General features: G+C 53.2%; 1 protein-coding gene across 1 annotated transcript in view; it reads left to right on the plus strand.

Annotated features, from left to right (window-relative positions):
* The window catches only part of CSMD2 (CUB and Sushi multiple domains 2), a 576739-nt gene that overhangs the window by 317463 nt on the left and 243405 nt on the right, over positions 1-15871 (plus strand). Inside the window, exons 12-13 of the mRNA XM_072974827.1 lie at positions 560-663; positions 3794-3906. Of these exons, the coding sequence (XP_072830928.1) occupies positions 560-663; positions 3794-3906 (217 nt within the window). The remainder of the gene's footprint in view (positions 1-559; positions 664-3793; positions 3907-15871) is intronic.

A 15871-nucleotide genomic window follows, 5' to 3' on the forward strand; every position in this document is an offset into this window, starting at 1 on the left:
CTTAGTAAATAATTGTGGAAGGCAGGACTAAAACAAGTTAAAAGAGAAGAATCTTGTCAAAATCTCTTCTCTGGAACATTCATTTATTGAACAAGTAAACAAACAAAGTGGACGGAGAAAAGCAGACAGAGGACAAGCTAAGAGAAACTTCTGAAGGTCCCTGGGGACCAGAAAGCTGAGATTCCACATGTGGCCTGAAAGTTTGCCACCGATTCCACGGGGATTTCTGTGCCCTGGAGCATGAAGAAGGAGTCTAATCATCCCCCAGTCAGCCAGATGTGCCTGGTGTTGCCATGGCAGCCCCCGGAATTGGCCAGATGTGCCGTGAACATCTTTGGAAAACATCAGGGGACCCCAGAGACTGCATGGCCTGGAGAGAAAAAGTTCACACTCAGAAAGATGGCACAGAAATGCTCAGGCTGGATTGAGGGGTGTGTGGGGTGGTGTCACGGGTCCTCTGGGCATAGGGACATAACGAGGAAACTTCTCACTGTCCTCACGGCTGTGGACGTCACTCCCAGCAGTCCCTGCTGCTCCCTAATGCCTGCTCCCTCCCTAGGTGATCAAGCTTGCCTTCGAGGAGTTTGACTTGGAGAGGGGCTATGACACCCTGACAGTTGGGGATGGCGGGCAGGACGGGGACCAGAAAACCGTTCTCTACATGTAAGTGAAGTGGAGCATGTGGTGGGAAGGGCTGAAGCACCTGTGCCTGGGCTGGGGGTGGTGGGGTGGGCTTGCCATGTCCTGCCTGGTCCCCTCTACCCAGCGCCACCCCCTGCCACCATGCTGTGACAAGGACAAGTGTCCTGCCACACTCCTAGTTTCAGCAACAACCCCTCTTGTCTCTCTCTACCTCCACCAAGGAAAACAGAGCACAGAGCCAGATTCTCACTAGGAATTCTCAGGGAAAGTGTACAAAGTGCGCGGCCCCTTAGGGAGCAGGGGAAATAGAGGTTTGTCACACGGGTCTGGAACGTTCCACATGGCTGTCTGCTTCTCTGTAGACCCTGCTTCTGGCACCCAGGAGTTTTCTTCAAGGCCACATGCATCTGTGGTGGTCTGCCTTGAGCTAGAGATGGTGGAAATGTCTTGCTGGCTTCCCAGTCTGAGACTTGGATGGCCTCAGGGAACTGGGACTGAGTAGACCTAGTGGCCACATTTTCTGAGCCCAGAAAGGTTGGCATGACGGGGTCAAGTTAAGAGAGAGGATAGTGCCAGGCTGTCCTGGGGTTCCAGTACACTGGGCCTCGGTCTTTGGGGGACATTTGGCCCCTCCTTTGCCCGCCACAATTAGCCTGACATGAAAGCAGGAAAATGCTCCTGTTCTGTGTGTGTGGCCCAGTGTCAGAGAGACAGACAGGCCTGACCTCGTCCGCCTCCCCTGCCAAGACAGAGGGGACAGTTCTCACATGCTGGGCACCTACTACACGGGATGGAACTTTCACATCCATTATCTCATTCCGTCCTCACAGCAGCCCTGTGAGGAAGGTGCTGTTATTCCCATTTAATAGTTGGAGAAACTGAGGCCCAAAGGGTGCAAAGATGGTTGGCAGCAGAACCAGCACGTGCATTCATGTCTTTTGATTTCAGTCAAGGACGGCGTCCCATGCCATGCCCCCTCCCAACCAGGCTAACGCCTTCTGGTTTTAATGCTGAATGAGAAATGGCTATTCGGTATTAGCTGGCTGGTCCAGGAGCTGTTCTGTTCTGAGTTCTTCCTGTACCTTCCCCACACCTACCTGGGAAAGATCCTTTTGGGGCAGTTGAATGATGTCACCCACCATGTCAGGTGACATGACTGGGACTTGGGATCTCAAGAGCAAGGAATGGAGTGTCAGCCTGAAGGGCATCTTCCCACACCCTACTCTCACAGCACTGATCAGGGTTCCCCAAAGAGACAGAACCAGGAGATTTCTTATAAGGAATCGGCTTGCATGATAATGGAGACTGACAAGCCCCAAGGTCCGCAGGCTGAGTCAGCAAGCTGGGGACCCAGGAGAGCTGGGGATGTAGTTCTAGAGCAAAGTCCGGCAGGCTCAAGACTCAGGAAGGGCTGATGTTTCAGCTCAAGTTCAGGCAGTAGGAAGAAAAAAAGAACAGAAAACAAAGAAACAATGTCCCAGCTGGAAGTCAGGCAAGCAGGAAGAATTCTTTCACTTGAGAGAGTGTCAGCCTTTTGTTCTGTTAGGTTCTTCAACTGATTGGATAAGGCCCACCTTTATTGGGGAGGGTGATCTCTTTGACTCAATCTTCCAATTTAAATGTTAATCTCATCCCAAGACATTCTCCCAGAAACATCCGGGATAATGTTTGGCCAGATATCTGGGTACGTTATGGCCCAATCAAGTTGACACAGAAATTATCCATCACACCCAGCCCCACCCCTCCTCCTGGTGCAGCCCCATCACTCACCTGCCTCTGTGTGCTGACCATGTGATACATCAGCTCCCTGTGCCCAAGAGGCCGGGATCCCACTCTGTCTTCTCCCATGACCCCACTGAGCACTGTCATAGAGATGACCTTAAAACAGTAGATCTGCAAAGACTCTGAGGGGGTCATATAATTCAACCCCCTCATTTAATGTGAAATGAAAAATCTCTGAGAGGCCCAACCACTTGTCCAATGTCCCACAGCGAGTGAATGGCAGACCCAGGGCTGGTACCCAGGTCTCTTTAGGGCAAGGTCGATCTCAGAACTTCACGGAAACACATGCAAAATAGTTGGGCTCCTTTGTTGTCATAATGAGGTCACACAGAGGACAAGCAGAGGTCTTGATCTTCTTCCTTGCTCACCACCTCCCTGGAGTCAATCCTTACTCATTACAGAATGTCAGGGCCCCCAGCCCAGGGATGTCACACAGGCCAGACTGGGGCATCCTAGGTGGTCTGTCCCAGCTCTGCGCCCACGGCACTCAGGGTGTACTCGTCTACCTGCAGCCAACTCAGCAGCCCGCCTCAGGCTGTGAGACCCCAGACGGGAGCAGAGATTAGGGCCCATTCATCCATCCAACCCCTCCACAACCCGCCTCACCCATCTGTGCTTGGCGAGTTGTCTGGTCTCAGCAGACAACGGAAGTCACGTTTCTTCTGGAGACCCCAGTCTAGGGACTGGCTCTGCCCCTCTCCAGCAGGTTGACCTTGGGAAAGCCACTGCCCGTTCTGCACCTCTGCCTTCTCATCTGTACAGTGGTGCTAACACAACCCCTACCTCACTGGGCTCTTGGGGACATTAAATGAGACAATGGAAGGGAAATGGTCTCACTTGGGTAGGTGCCTGGTGAATGTGAACTGAATCAGAATCCCCTCCATACTTTAACTCTCTTCTTCAGAAAGAATGTGGCCCCGGGGTGGCGGCTCTGCTTTAAGCCTCGCTTCTCATCCTGGAAGGGAAGGAGATGTCTCGTTTAAAGGAGTGGCTGGGTTCCCACTGGGGAAATGGGTTTCTGTCTGTCTTTTCTGCCACACAGCTCACACGAGAGATGAGGGGTTGCAGGAGTGTAGACACCCCCTTGGTTAGATCTGGCTCCAGCTGTCCCTCCCCTGAGCAAGTGAGGACGCACGTCTCTCTCCTGAGCCCAGGCTAGGGAACTGCAGTTGAGATGCAACTAACTCTGCCTGTGGCCGAAGGGTGAGGTGCTGAGACGCCCAGCATGGGAGCACGAGCTGCTGGGCTTCATGCCAGGGACACTGTGGGGCCCGAATGGCTCCTATTCCTTTAGCTGTCATTGGTCAGACAGGCGTTCTGTTGGGATACCATGGTGGGTGCACGCGTCTAAATCTCTCTCTCCTGACAGCCTGACAGGTACATCGGTCCCAGATCTCATTGTCAGCACCCACCATCAAATGTGGCTCCTCTTCCAGACCGACAGCAGTGGCAGCTCCCTGGGATTCAAGGCTTCTTACGAAGGTAACTGCTGTTCGGGAGCCCATGAACTTGGGGGACTGGGTTTGGAGTTAGCAAGCCCCGGGTTCAAATCCTGGTTCTGCCCTGTGCTGGATTTCTCCCTGTAGGCACCTAGTTCGACTTCTCTGAGTCCCGGCCTCCTTCTTTGTCCAGTGGGTCTCCTGGGCTGTTTGGAGGCTTATCTGGGAGAAATCACTTAAGATGCAGGGCACATAGCACCAGGAACACACATCAGCTCCACCCCCGATTCACACCTGCCTTGTGTAGACCTCCGAAAGTCCCCATAAACTTTCTGAACCTTGCTCATTTTTTAAAAATCTTTAGAGTGGAGACAGTAGCTTCCCAAGCTACCCTATTTGGGTGTCATGATGATGAGTGACTCTGTCCCCAGGGTCAGGGACAGGCACACACCACTGGCGACCTGAGGAGGATACAGACAAGGCTGACCTTCATCTCTTGGTGGGAACAGGCATTAAGAGATGCTGTCGCCATCACCCTTCCAAACACTGACAAACCTCCTGCTGGCCAGTGACTGCTGGTGCAGACCCCACAGAAAGCGGGGCGGAAGCCACCCCGCAGGCAGTTGCTAAGGCCTCGGTAGGTGTCAGCCCCTAGGCCAGCACTGGAGGAACAAGTGCATCAGACCTAGGCCCTGGCCGCCAGGGGCCTGTGCTCTCAGAGGAGGAAACAAAGGAGCAGTTACTAAAACAAGACAGTTTCAGCAAACAGAGCCAGTGGGGGCTCAGAGGAGGGGCGGTCCTCCTCTCCGGAGCATCGGGAAAGCCTTTATCAAGAGAGTGAGCTTTAAGTCCTTAAAATGGCAAGGTGGCTACTAGAGAGACAGGAGGTAGTGGAGGGGGAGAGAGGGTGTCCTTCCCCACCCCGCTCAGAGACCCAGTCATTCTACACCGCACTATTCGGGGGGAGCGACTCTGAAGGACTCGTATTCCACCACGTGTGCCTCACACCCCCATGGGACCAAGGGCGCTTCCCGTACCAGGACCCACGCTTGATCACCAAACTGGGTGCACAGGAGGTGTATTTGTCTCATAGGGCCACCCTAACACAGTACCACAATCTGGATGGCTTCAACAACAGAAATGTATTCTCTCCCAGTTCTGGAGGCTAGAAGTCTGAGCTCAGGGTGTCAGCAGGGTCATGCTCCCTCTGAGACTCTGAGTGGAAGTGTTCCTTGCTCCTCCCTAGCTTCTGGCGTCGCCCAGCAGTCCCTCCCTGGTAGCTGAAGATCATTCTGTTCTCTTCCTCTGTGGTCACACACGTCCCTGCGTGTCACTCTCTCCTCTTCTTATAAGGACACCAGTCATATTGGATGAAGGGCCTGCCCTGCTCCAGTGTGACCTCATCTTAAGTCAATTACTACTGCAAAGATCCTGATTTCCAAATAAGGTCACATGCACAGGTACCAGGGGTTAGGACTCAGCACATCTTTTGGGGGAACACGATTCAATCTGTAACAGCAGGCTAGCTCCTATTTCCTGCGGTCACGTTGTCAAACCCTGATGCCCACTGGGGTCAGGATGATGGATGTGCTGCTCTAAGAATAAAAAGCATACGTCTAAGGGAGACAGAACAGCAGACCGAGAACCCCTGTTGGGTGACAGGAGAGGAGTTCAAATGCTCGTTCTGTCACTTTCGAGCTCCGTGGCGGGCCCGGGAGCCTCTCTAGGGCTCTGCTTCCTCATCTGTGAAATGGAGATAACATGCCGTCGGTCACAGGGCTGCTGTGAAGAGTAAGTTTAGACAAAGAACGTGAAGATTAAGTGTTGCAAATAGCAAGGCGATTTTTACCAATGGCTTGGCTAAGACAAAGGTAACATGAGCTTGAAATGGATGGCAGTTACAGCAGTCAGCAAACAGCAGAAAGACCTCGACAGGGTAGGGCAATTGGTTAAATTACTAGGATAAGAGGAAGTAGGACTAAATGTCCAGTCCTATTTGAGGGTTCAAAAAATTAGCTACTAGAAAGTATCCCAGGGAGGGAGTGGTGCTTTAGTCCTTTCTGATCAGGCTTCGGAGAAGTGGGCATACACGTGGGGACCTCAGCTTGAGACGGATAAGGACACGGCTTAAGTCAAGCCCAGTGAGAAAGGTTCACAGCCCCCTGGATGTTTATTCATCCAGGAGAAAGTGGACTCAGGGGAGACTTGAGAGCTGTATCCAAATATTGGAAGGCTTGTTATCTGGGAAAGAGGAATTAGACTTGTTTGGTGTGAATTCATGGAAAATGGAAGGGACATGCCATTTGTCGGGAGCCTATACCGTGCCAGAAGCCACGTGTTCGTGGCCTCGGGGTTTTTAAGCAGTGTCAGGCGAAGACTTGGGGTGCCCTTGGGGACCACCATGGTGGAGGGATAGAGGATGCCTAGCAGGGAGGGCCCCAACCCTGCCTCCATCTCTTCCCCTCTTCCTATAAGCCTTCTTCTAAGAGGGGATTTGTAGCTAAGCACTATAAAGTACCGCTTCATCTTATTCAGTGCTCTCAACAGTGTGACCTTAGGCAAGTCATCCAGCCTCTCTGAGCCTCAGTTTCCCCACTCATGAAATGGAGGTAATAATGCCAGGCGTCCAGCGTTGTTATGAAGTGTTATGAAATGAGATCACAGAAGGCTCCTGGCACAGGGGTGCCTTCCCCTGGGGGCTGCTAAAGTTTCGTAGTCTCCCTCCAGAGTGCGTCCCTCTCCGCCGGGAACACATGGCTCCCTGCTGGTCCTCAGTCCCTGCCTCACCCTCTGTCCCCAGACTGGCTGTGAGAGATGGTTCAAGTGGCCATGGTGGAGGGTACGGAGGCAGAAGTGGCAGAAGGCAGACCCCGGTCTCCGGGGCCACGCAGGAGGGTTCACACCTGGTCCCGCAGGAAGAAGAGCCTGGGAAGGACTGTGTCAGGAGGGGCCTGCCTTTATCTTCCTGTCCCTTCCACTTTTGACCTTTTACTGGAGGGGTGACCCCATCGGTCTCACACCTCCGTATGACAAGGCACTGTCTTCTGTGGAAAATGAGGATCGACCGAGTTCCCTGGGGTCCCGATGTGACCGTGTCCCATCCCATCTGCTCGGGGTTCCCCTCCCCTGCAGCATCCTGGGTCTCCTCCACCTCTCTGGTGCCCCTCACAGCTCCCATGTGGTTCCCCACTGCCCCCTCAGGGCAGGCGCTTCTCAGTCTCTATCCTCGGTTTTCATCCTCTTTTTCTAGAACCTTCCACCATTGATCACATCTACCCTATGGCTTCAATCTCAGCCTGAACACTGGTGACCTCCAGATCTTTCCTCCGTGTGTGCATGTGAAGGGAGGAAAAGAGTCCACATTCTCTGCTGCCCCTTCTTGTAAGGACTCTAATCCTATCAGACCAGGGCCCCACCCTTGTAAACTTGTTTAACTTTATTACTTTCCTAGAGGCCCCCTCTCCTAATATAGCCAATTGGGAGTTAGGACTTCAACACGTGAGTTTGGGGAGACACAAACATTCAGTCTATTAAAACCATCCCAGACCAAGCTCTCTCTCTCCACCTGCACTCCCACCCCCAGGCCCCCGTGCCCACATCCCCATCTTGATGAACAGCACCACTGTCCACGCCATCACTTGGCCTCATCTCCACCTCCACCTCCTCTCTCTCCCACCTCTGACTCAGTCCCCAGATCCTGTCACTTCTCCCTCTGCAGTGGCCCAGCTCCTCGTTCACCTCCGTGGCTGAGGCCCTCATCACCTCTCACTCGAGTGACAGCACAGCCCTCCTACCCACCACCCCAGACTCCAGGCCTCTCTCCCAGCCCCACCCATCTGCCTCCTATAGCAGAGATCTTCCTAGAATCCAGATCTGGCACAGTTCCCACCTCCTTAAAAAAAACTTTAATGACACCTTCTCATTGCTTTCAGGATAAAGCACGTTCATGTGACATCCAAGGCCCTCCAAGCCAAATTCGGGCTCCTGTAAACCCATTCTAGGCAGAATTACAGTTTATTAATCTAGCCAGTCCTGCAGGACCTGGCCCAATGCCTGGCACACAACAAGTACTTAAATTGTAACGATGTTTTACACAGGCACAGTCAGGCACCCTTTCTTCATACCCTCTCAACCCCCTTTGTTTCACTTTTCCACCTCCCAGCACTCAGGTGCCAAGAGCCCACATTCTCTACCATCGCCAGGAGCTTTAGGGTCAGACAGACCCAGTTTCTAACTGAGTTCTGCCATTGGCTCTGTGTGTGATCTTCAGCCAGCACCTCAGCATCCTTGAGCCGGAGTTCTCTCATCTGTGAAGAGGGGCAGATAAACACTCACCTCACAGGGGTCTTGTGAGGACTCTATGCAGCATGGGACCTGGCATTTACTCAACACTCAGTGAAAAGCCTGCTTCCCTCCCCTGCTTCCCTGGTCCTGCAGCTCTTCTTCCAACTGCTCTCATGGCCCAAAGCTTCACAACCACCCCTGTCTTAGCCCTTCTCCTACCCCAGCTCCTGGGGGATTCCCTACAGGACAGATGTCTTGGCTGAGGGATGGGAGGATGCCTGGGATGCAGATGTTCCACCAGTGGCAGAAGGCATTTGAGGGCAGAGACCCCCCTACCAGGCATACCTGGCCTCACCATCACCAGCATCCCCTCTGCTCCAGTTCAGGTCCAGAGAATTTCCTTGGGGCAGGCAGGTGACACTGCAGAACCAGCCCTCCCCTTTATTAAAAGGGTGAACCCCTGGGTGGGAAAATTTGAGGGATTTGTTTCCCAGAAATTCTCCTGGTTCTACTTGTCCCAGTCCCAGGTTGGGGTAGGGGAGGCGCTCCCACTCCGTCGATATCTGAGTACTTGGAGCCTAGAAACTCAGACCCCCTCCACGAGGGCAGCCAGCTGTAGGAACTGCATTCATAGTTGCAATCGCTCTGCTTCTAGAACAAGCAATATTTAAGGAACAGGCAATTAGCACTTACCAGAAACATTATAAAATTACATACAACTTGCTAACAAGTTTTAGCATCAATCTGGGAGTCTCCTCACTTCCTAACTTGGAGCCTGGAATCTGGCCGCCAAATGCTAAATCTAGGAGGCCAGCCCAGGGGAGGAAGGAGCTGGGACCTGACCCTGGAGACATGGAGGAGCAGGGTGGTGGAGATCATGCAGAAAGGATGCCCAATAGTCTGGGGACTTGGGTTGAAATTAGGTCACCTGTGTATTCAACATTGTCCAGGCTCCTATTATGTGTTGCAGACAGTGTTCAGGCTTCAAGGGGCTACATGACCCTCTCTCTCTCACTCTGAGCCCCCTCGGACAATTATTTATTTACTTACTCCAGAGAATAGTTTAGTTAGAAGTTCAGTATGATGATGAGAAGAGATAAGAATGAGAGAGACGGTTTGCGGAGACCATGAAGAGCCCACATCAGCTCCTCACAGCCAGGGGTCCCATCCCTCTGGTCTTCGTATCTTATAAGATTACAAGACAATCTATGCCTGCACCCAAGTCCTAGTCTGTCGTCACTGGAGTCCAGGAAGTGGGAGAAGACGGGGAACTATCCAGGAGGGGAAGCTGACCTTACTTGAGGGCATCAGGGAAGGCTCCCTGGAGCAGCTGGTGTCTGAAACAGACTTGCTTGAAGGATGGAAAGGAGTTGGTCAGACATCCCCTGAGGGAGAGAACAGGCTGACTTGGAATTCTGGCTGACATGTGTTTAGGATTGAAGCTAAGACCTCCGCGGAACACAGTTTGAGAGCATGTAGGGAGAAGACGGCCAAGACTAGCCCTCTGCGGGCGGTGCCTCCCTCGCCTTCTCCAGAACTGAACTCTGGTGGTGGCGCAGCGGAGCCTCCTGAAAGAGATGGCCATGGGGCTGGGCTTGAAAGGAGGCAACAGCCCGGCATCCCAGCTTCCCTCCTTGTCGTCCCCTGCCTTTCCTCCTACCAGAGTGTCAAACACGTGGCCATTGTCAGCCTCAGGTCTGCAATTTCCAGAACCCCTGCCTCTTCCTGTTTTATTTCCATAAGCTCAGATGCTCAAATTTTCCAACTTCAGCTAGGAATAACACCAGGCATGTTCCTGAGATGGTCACTGAGTTTCCACAATATCCTTCAAGCTTCCTCAGATGCTGGGAGCTAGAGATTAGCTAGAAACAGCAGCTGCCTCCTCTCAGGAAGTCCCAGCAAGACCCACACTACACCCAAGTCTGTCTTGACCCCTGGGAGGGAGGGGGGATGGTTAAGAGCAGAGGATGCTGCACCTTTAAAATCTGGCAGGAAGCAATCTGTCAGTGAGGTATACTCTCTAAATACATGGGCTTTTGCAAATAGCAAGCTCCAGTTTGGGGCTAATGCAGGCAGCTTAAGGCTATCTGGATGTTCTACATGTATACATTCATCCTGCTGTCTCCATAGTCACCCTGTTCCCCAGCCTCCTTCAGCCTGTGGCACACCCAGAACGGGGTGGTGGAGAAAGGAGGTGGGAGGGATGAGTGGCACCCGCTTCATCCACCCACATCTCCATCCCATTCATGAAAGCTGTGTGCAGAACAATGCAATGATACCCAGAGCCACAGCTACAGATACACTGTGTCCCTCCATTCTTTGTGCCCTTCCCTTTATCAGTAGAAAAGCAGAGTGGAATGTGGTTCTAAGGAATCCATGAGATCCAGGCATGCCCAGAGGTTGTCCTAATGCACCAGAGACGTCCTGGTCACTCGCTAGGAGTCTGTGCTGGTTACACAGTGGGTCTGGAGCACTCAGGATGTATAAGATGCAGTGCTTGGCTCCGGAGATACAAAGAGCAGAGGGGATGGGATCCTTGGCTTTGAGGAGCTGATGTGGGCTCTTCATGGTCTCCCTAGACCACCTCTCTCCCCTCATCCCTTCTCATCACATCCTGCCACATTGAACTTCTAACTATTCTCCTGGATAAGTAAATAAATAATTGTCTGAGGGGGATGGGAGGCGGTGGGGGGCTCCTAAGTCTGCCTGGGCAATTCAAGGGGAGATCCCCGAGTGGGAAGCCCTTGAGCTGACACTGAAAGATGATTCTTTGTCTGGCAGACAAACAGCGGGTGTCTATTCAGGAAGAGAGGACAGCAGGTGCCAAGTTAGAGCCGTGAGAGCCGGCTGGGCTCTGCCAACAACAAGGCAATAGTGACCATGAGGAAACACCTCCTGGTCACTGGTTACGTGCCACGTGCTGGACACTTTGACAATTATCTTATACGCAAAAACTCATTCTATCTTCAAAACAGTCCTGCAGGGTGGCTGTTGCTGTCATCACTTCCGTCCTGCAGGTGACAAAACTAGGACTCAGGATGAGAAAGGTGCCCCAGGTCCGCTACCTGGTGTCAGAGCCAGGATACAAACCCAGAACTCTCTGACATCAGCGCCCTTCCTCATTACCAAGACACTATTTTACTTCCCTGCAGGTCGCTCCATTTTGTGGTGTATAAATCTCAAGATCGGAGATGGACAAAGATGAGGCTGGGGTGGGAGCAGGTAGGCAAATGGCCTGCTATGCCGAGGAGTTAGAGTTTTCATCTGTGGATTAGAGGAAGCCATGGAAGAATTAATGAGCAGGGCACACTCATGATCGGATTTTTGTTTCTGAACAATCTCGCGCTGCTTTGCAGAGTACAGCGTAGACGGAAGAGGCAGGGGAACAGCTCTTGCCTAATGCCACGCCCAGGTGAGAAATTTCAAGGAGTAGGCAGAGGCGATGAGAGAAGGATGGAGAGCAGAGGGTGCTGGAATGTGTGGGAGGAGGAGCCCACAGGAGGTGGCTAGTGAGGGCTGCAGTGGGGAGGGGAGGGCGGAATCCCGGCTGATGCCCGTGTCTGCCTGAGCAACCTCCACAAAGCCTTTCCACCTCTCCCAGCCCCAGCCCAAGGCCAGAGCTTCCTCTCCTGTGTCCCCAAAGGTTGTGTGGTCAGAGGCACACCACCTCATGGCCCCCGTCATTTACACTGTAACTGTCTCTGTACCCACATGTCTGTGAGGGCGGGGGCCGTGGGTCCGGCAGCTCTGTATCTTTACTGCTGAGCGTGGCAGGTGGCACAGTTCCTGTGCAGCCAGTATTAGCCATGCTCACACACGAAGCAGAATGCTCTCTTGTGCTCCAGGCACCGTGCTCAGTGCTGGGTGCACAATGATCAGCAACGTATGACCGGTGCCGGCCTCCACTGGGCTTACACACTAGTCAGTGGGGAGACGAGAAATGAAGAGGCCAGCCTGGCAGCTGCAGGGTGCAAGGGGGCTGAGCAGGTGAATCAGCTTGTACCTGAGGCCCAGCAAACAGTCAGCTCCGGGAGGGTGGAGATGTTTGCCCTTTTTTCCACTGCTATACCTGCAATGCCTAGAACAGTAACTGATGAAACAAAGAACAATTAGTGCTATGAGGAAAAAGATGGGCACCGAGAGAGCAAAGAAAAAGGGAAGTATTTCAGATCCATGGTCAGGGAAAGCATCTCTGAGGAGGTGACGTCTTAAGCTAAAGTCTGTAGTGTGAGCCGTTGGCCTTGTGACACAGAGGAGGGGAGGAAGCTGTAGCCCCGGCTGAGGGAACAGTGAATAAATGAAGGAACAAATGAAGTCCTACCTGGTTGGAAAGGCAGCGAATTGCAGCCCAGGCTGGGACGCCCCTCTCCCTCCACGCAGTGCTGCCCTCCTTGGAGCAGCAAATAGTGAATTCATAGACACGAGATGCAGTTCCTTCTGTTCGGATGTTGTCATAAAAGAGGATTCCAATTTGGTATTAGAAATTGAAAAACCTGGGGAGAAGACAGTACGGTTGATCACAGATGATAGGGATAAAACAGCTGAGAAGGGGGAAAGCAAATAGGCTGAACGGCCGAGCCCAGTCGTGATGGAATTCTGAGGGTCTTTGAAGCATCTCAGGTTTCCCCGCTTGCTTCTGGCAGGCAGATGGAGAGAGAGAAAGATAAACATTTATAAAATGGAATTCTATTACACCAGATAACAGAAAGCTGCATGCATGATTTTCTCCAAGTCAGAATCTGGCTTATCGATGGGCAGTTCTGGCCCCTGACATCAGACTTGCTTGGCACCTGGCCAGGAGGGCCAAGGTCAAGTGCGTTTTCCTGCCGCAGAGCCCAGGGAACCCCCTGCAGGAGGGCAAGGGGACTCGGTTCCCGTGTTTCCAGCAGGGGTTGGTACTGGGCTGGGAGGGATGATCCGATGAGAACAAGGGATGTCTGAGGGCTGGAAGCCTGTCCCCTTTCCTTCCTGAAAGGAGATTCCAAACTCTCAAACCATCCCTGCCCTGTTCTTCCCCCTCACTGCTCCCAAGCCTGGTTCTAAGGTCTGCACATGCCCCCTCTTAATGCTTTGGATCTCTTTGCCAAATGTGCCCTTAAACCCGCCGTCCCCCTGCCCCCCGAAGGCACCATTGCCAGCAGCCCCCTCCAGTGCCAGCAGCACCATGAACTCCACATGTGAGAGGGGTGGTGCGTGCACTCACTCTCCAGTGCCATTCCGCCCACATGTGAAGCCTCCTTTGATCCAGAGCTGTCTCCACCTCTGCCACTTGCTACTCCCCCATCAGTGTCGCCGCCCCCTTCCTCTCCCACTCAGTGAGTGCTGCCACTTAGCCTCTCGTCTCTCAGCCTCCTTCCCTCCTGTCCCCTCCTGTCCACACTCCACTCTGGCACAGCCCGACCTTGCTGTCCGGCACCTCTTGGGCTGTGACTCCACACATCCTGCTCTGGGCCCTTCGTCCCTCCGCTCTTCCACCCACTCCTCCCTCCAGTCCTGTTTGCCATCCTTCTCTCGGCCTCTCCGTCTCCATCCCCACCCCCTCCTTCCTTCTGTTAGCCCGAGCCCCTTGCATCACCCGGCAGCCTTTGTTTGCTGTTCTTTGGACAACATCCTCAACTCCCTGCCCACCGCCGTCCTTCCACGCCTCCACTTGTGCCTGAACCAAGTGGTGAGGGCTCTGGGAAAAGCCACACAGCCTTGCTCGGCGGGGCCCCCGGAAATGAGTTGTCCGCACCCTCCGTGGACCCCGGGGGTGAGGGCTGTCAGTCTTCTCCTCTTCAGGGTGATGGCGGCAGACATCCTTTTCCCCACGACTGGTCCCTCCCCTTCAGCAAAGACCATGACACCTCCTCCTCCACTTGGAAGGAGAGCCTGTGTCATCAAACTCCCGCCATCCTACCTGGGAGCTCACTGCGGTCACCCCTTCCCTCCTGTCACAGGGGAAGGAGAGTTTCCCGGTCTCTGAGGCGAGCCCCCCAGCATGTGCTGGTCCCAGCCTCCTGCCTTCTCAAGAGCCCCGTGCTGTCACTTCCTGCCTCTCCTCCGGATCTTCAGCTAACCGTTCAGTATCTCTCATTCCTTTGTATTCCCTCTCTTTCTCTCCTTGCCGAGTATTTAATTATGGTCAAGTTTCTTTGACCTTAAAAAGTTCATTCCGCTGCCCCGACAAGGCCATATTCCTCCTAAGTTACTGCCTGACTTCTCTCCAGTCCTTCACTTTCGAGAAGTGCCTTCCTCACAGGTCACCTAAGTCCTCCTCCTCTTCTCCCAACCGGAGCTGGCCCCATCGTTTCGCTCGGTCTCCTGCCAGGATCCAGTGACCTCCTTTCACTGACCTGCTTTCTAGTCCTTTCTAAACTCCCCCATTTGATGCTGTTGGTCTCCTTCTTGAAATGCATCCTTCTCTAAGCTGCCGGGACCCTGCTCTCCCCAGGATCTTAGACTAGTGTCCTGCTGTCCCTGCAGTGTCCCTAACTGCTGTCAGGACTGATGTCTCCTCTTACTCCCCTTGGGTGGCCTCATTCTTCTCATGGCTTCTTCTGCCGTCTGTGAGTTGCATCCCAAATTCTGCATCTCCAGACCAGACATTTCTCCTGACCGTAAGCCCCGCGGAGCCACTTTCTACTAGATGCATCCACGTGGAGATGCTGCGTGACCCTCCTGGCCTGCCCCTCCTCCTGCATCTAGTGAAGGGGAAAGTGCACCCAGTGCCAGGCCAAGCCCTGCAGACCCCTGCCTCTCCCTTATCCCCCATCTCCTCGCTCTCAGTGTGGCCTATGGCTTCTTCCTGCTTTAGACCTCCCAAAGCCTTCTGCCTCTCCCCATCCCCTCTGCCTGTGCCCCATCCAGGATGCCATCAATACAGCTCCCAGACGATTGTGCACCTCCCCCTGGAATGGAAGCTCTGTGGCAGCAGGGCCTGTGTCTGCCTTGTTCCCCATTGCATCCTGCCCGCCCCAGCCCCATGCCTCATGCAGTGGTTCACACGAAGTAGATATTCAGATGTTTGTTGAATGAATGAGTGATCTCTCTTCCTCCAGAATTGCCTCCCCCAGACCATTTCCCAGGCAGCAGACAGGGTGATCTTTTAATACCCAATATGAAATGCTAAGTAATGTAAAAGCCTGTCTTTTTTTTTTAATTGAAGTTTAGTCAGTTATAATGTGTCAGTTTCTGGTGTACAGCATAGTGGTGAAAGCCATTCTTGACTCCCCATTGCCTACACTCTGAAGTCCAGTCTCGTTCACAAAGGGCACAGGCCTTCCATGCATTGGCCCTGCGTGCCTCTTCCAGCCTCATCTCTCATCACCTAGTAGAAAACTCGTGCTTGTAGAAGAACAATGTGGCGTGGTGCTGAAGAGTCCTGGAACCCTACAACCCAAGTTTGGATCTCAGATCCACCATTTCCTAGCTCTGTGACCCGCATAATTCCATGATCTCCCTGTGCCTTAGTTTCCTCACCTGTAAAACGGGGATACTAGACCCTAGCTCAGAGTGTTACTGTAAGGATGAAGTGAGTCCATAGATGGAAAAGGCTCAGAGTGGCAGCCGGCACACAGTCGGCACTAGAGTGGTGAGTTATATGACTCAGTTTGCTATGATCATAGCTAGTAACTAGTTAGGATCACTGGCGTCACTGCGACCCTCTCAGTGTCTGACCTCTGAGACTCTGCATGGGCTCTTCCCCTACCTGTAAGGCCCTTCCTCTCCTCTCCTTCCTACTA

This window comes from Vicugna pacos, chromosome 13 (genome assembly GCF_048564905.1).
Source record: "Vicugna pacos chromosome 13, VicPac4, whole genome shotgun sequence".
In the NCBI taxonomy this organism is placed as follows: Eukaryota; Metazoa; Chordata; class Mammalia; order Artiodactyla; family Camelidae; genus Vicugna; species Vicugna pacos.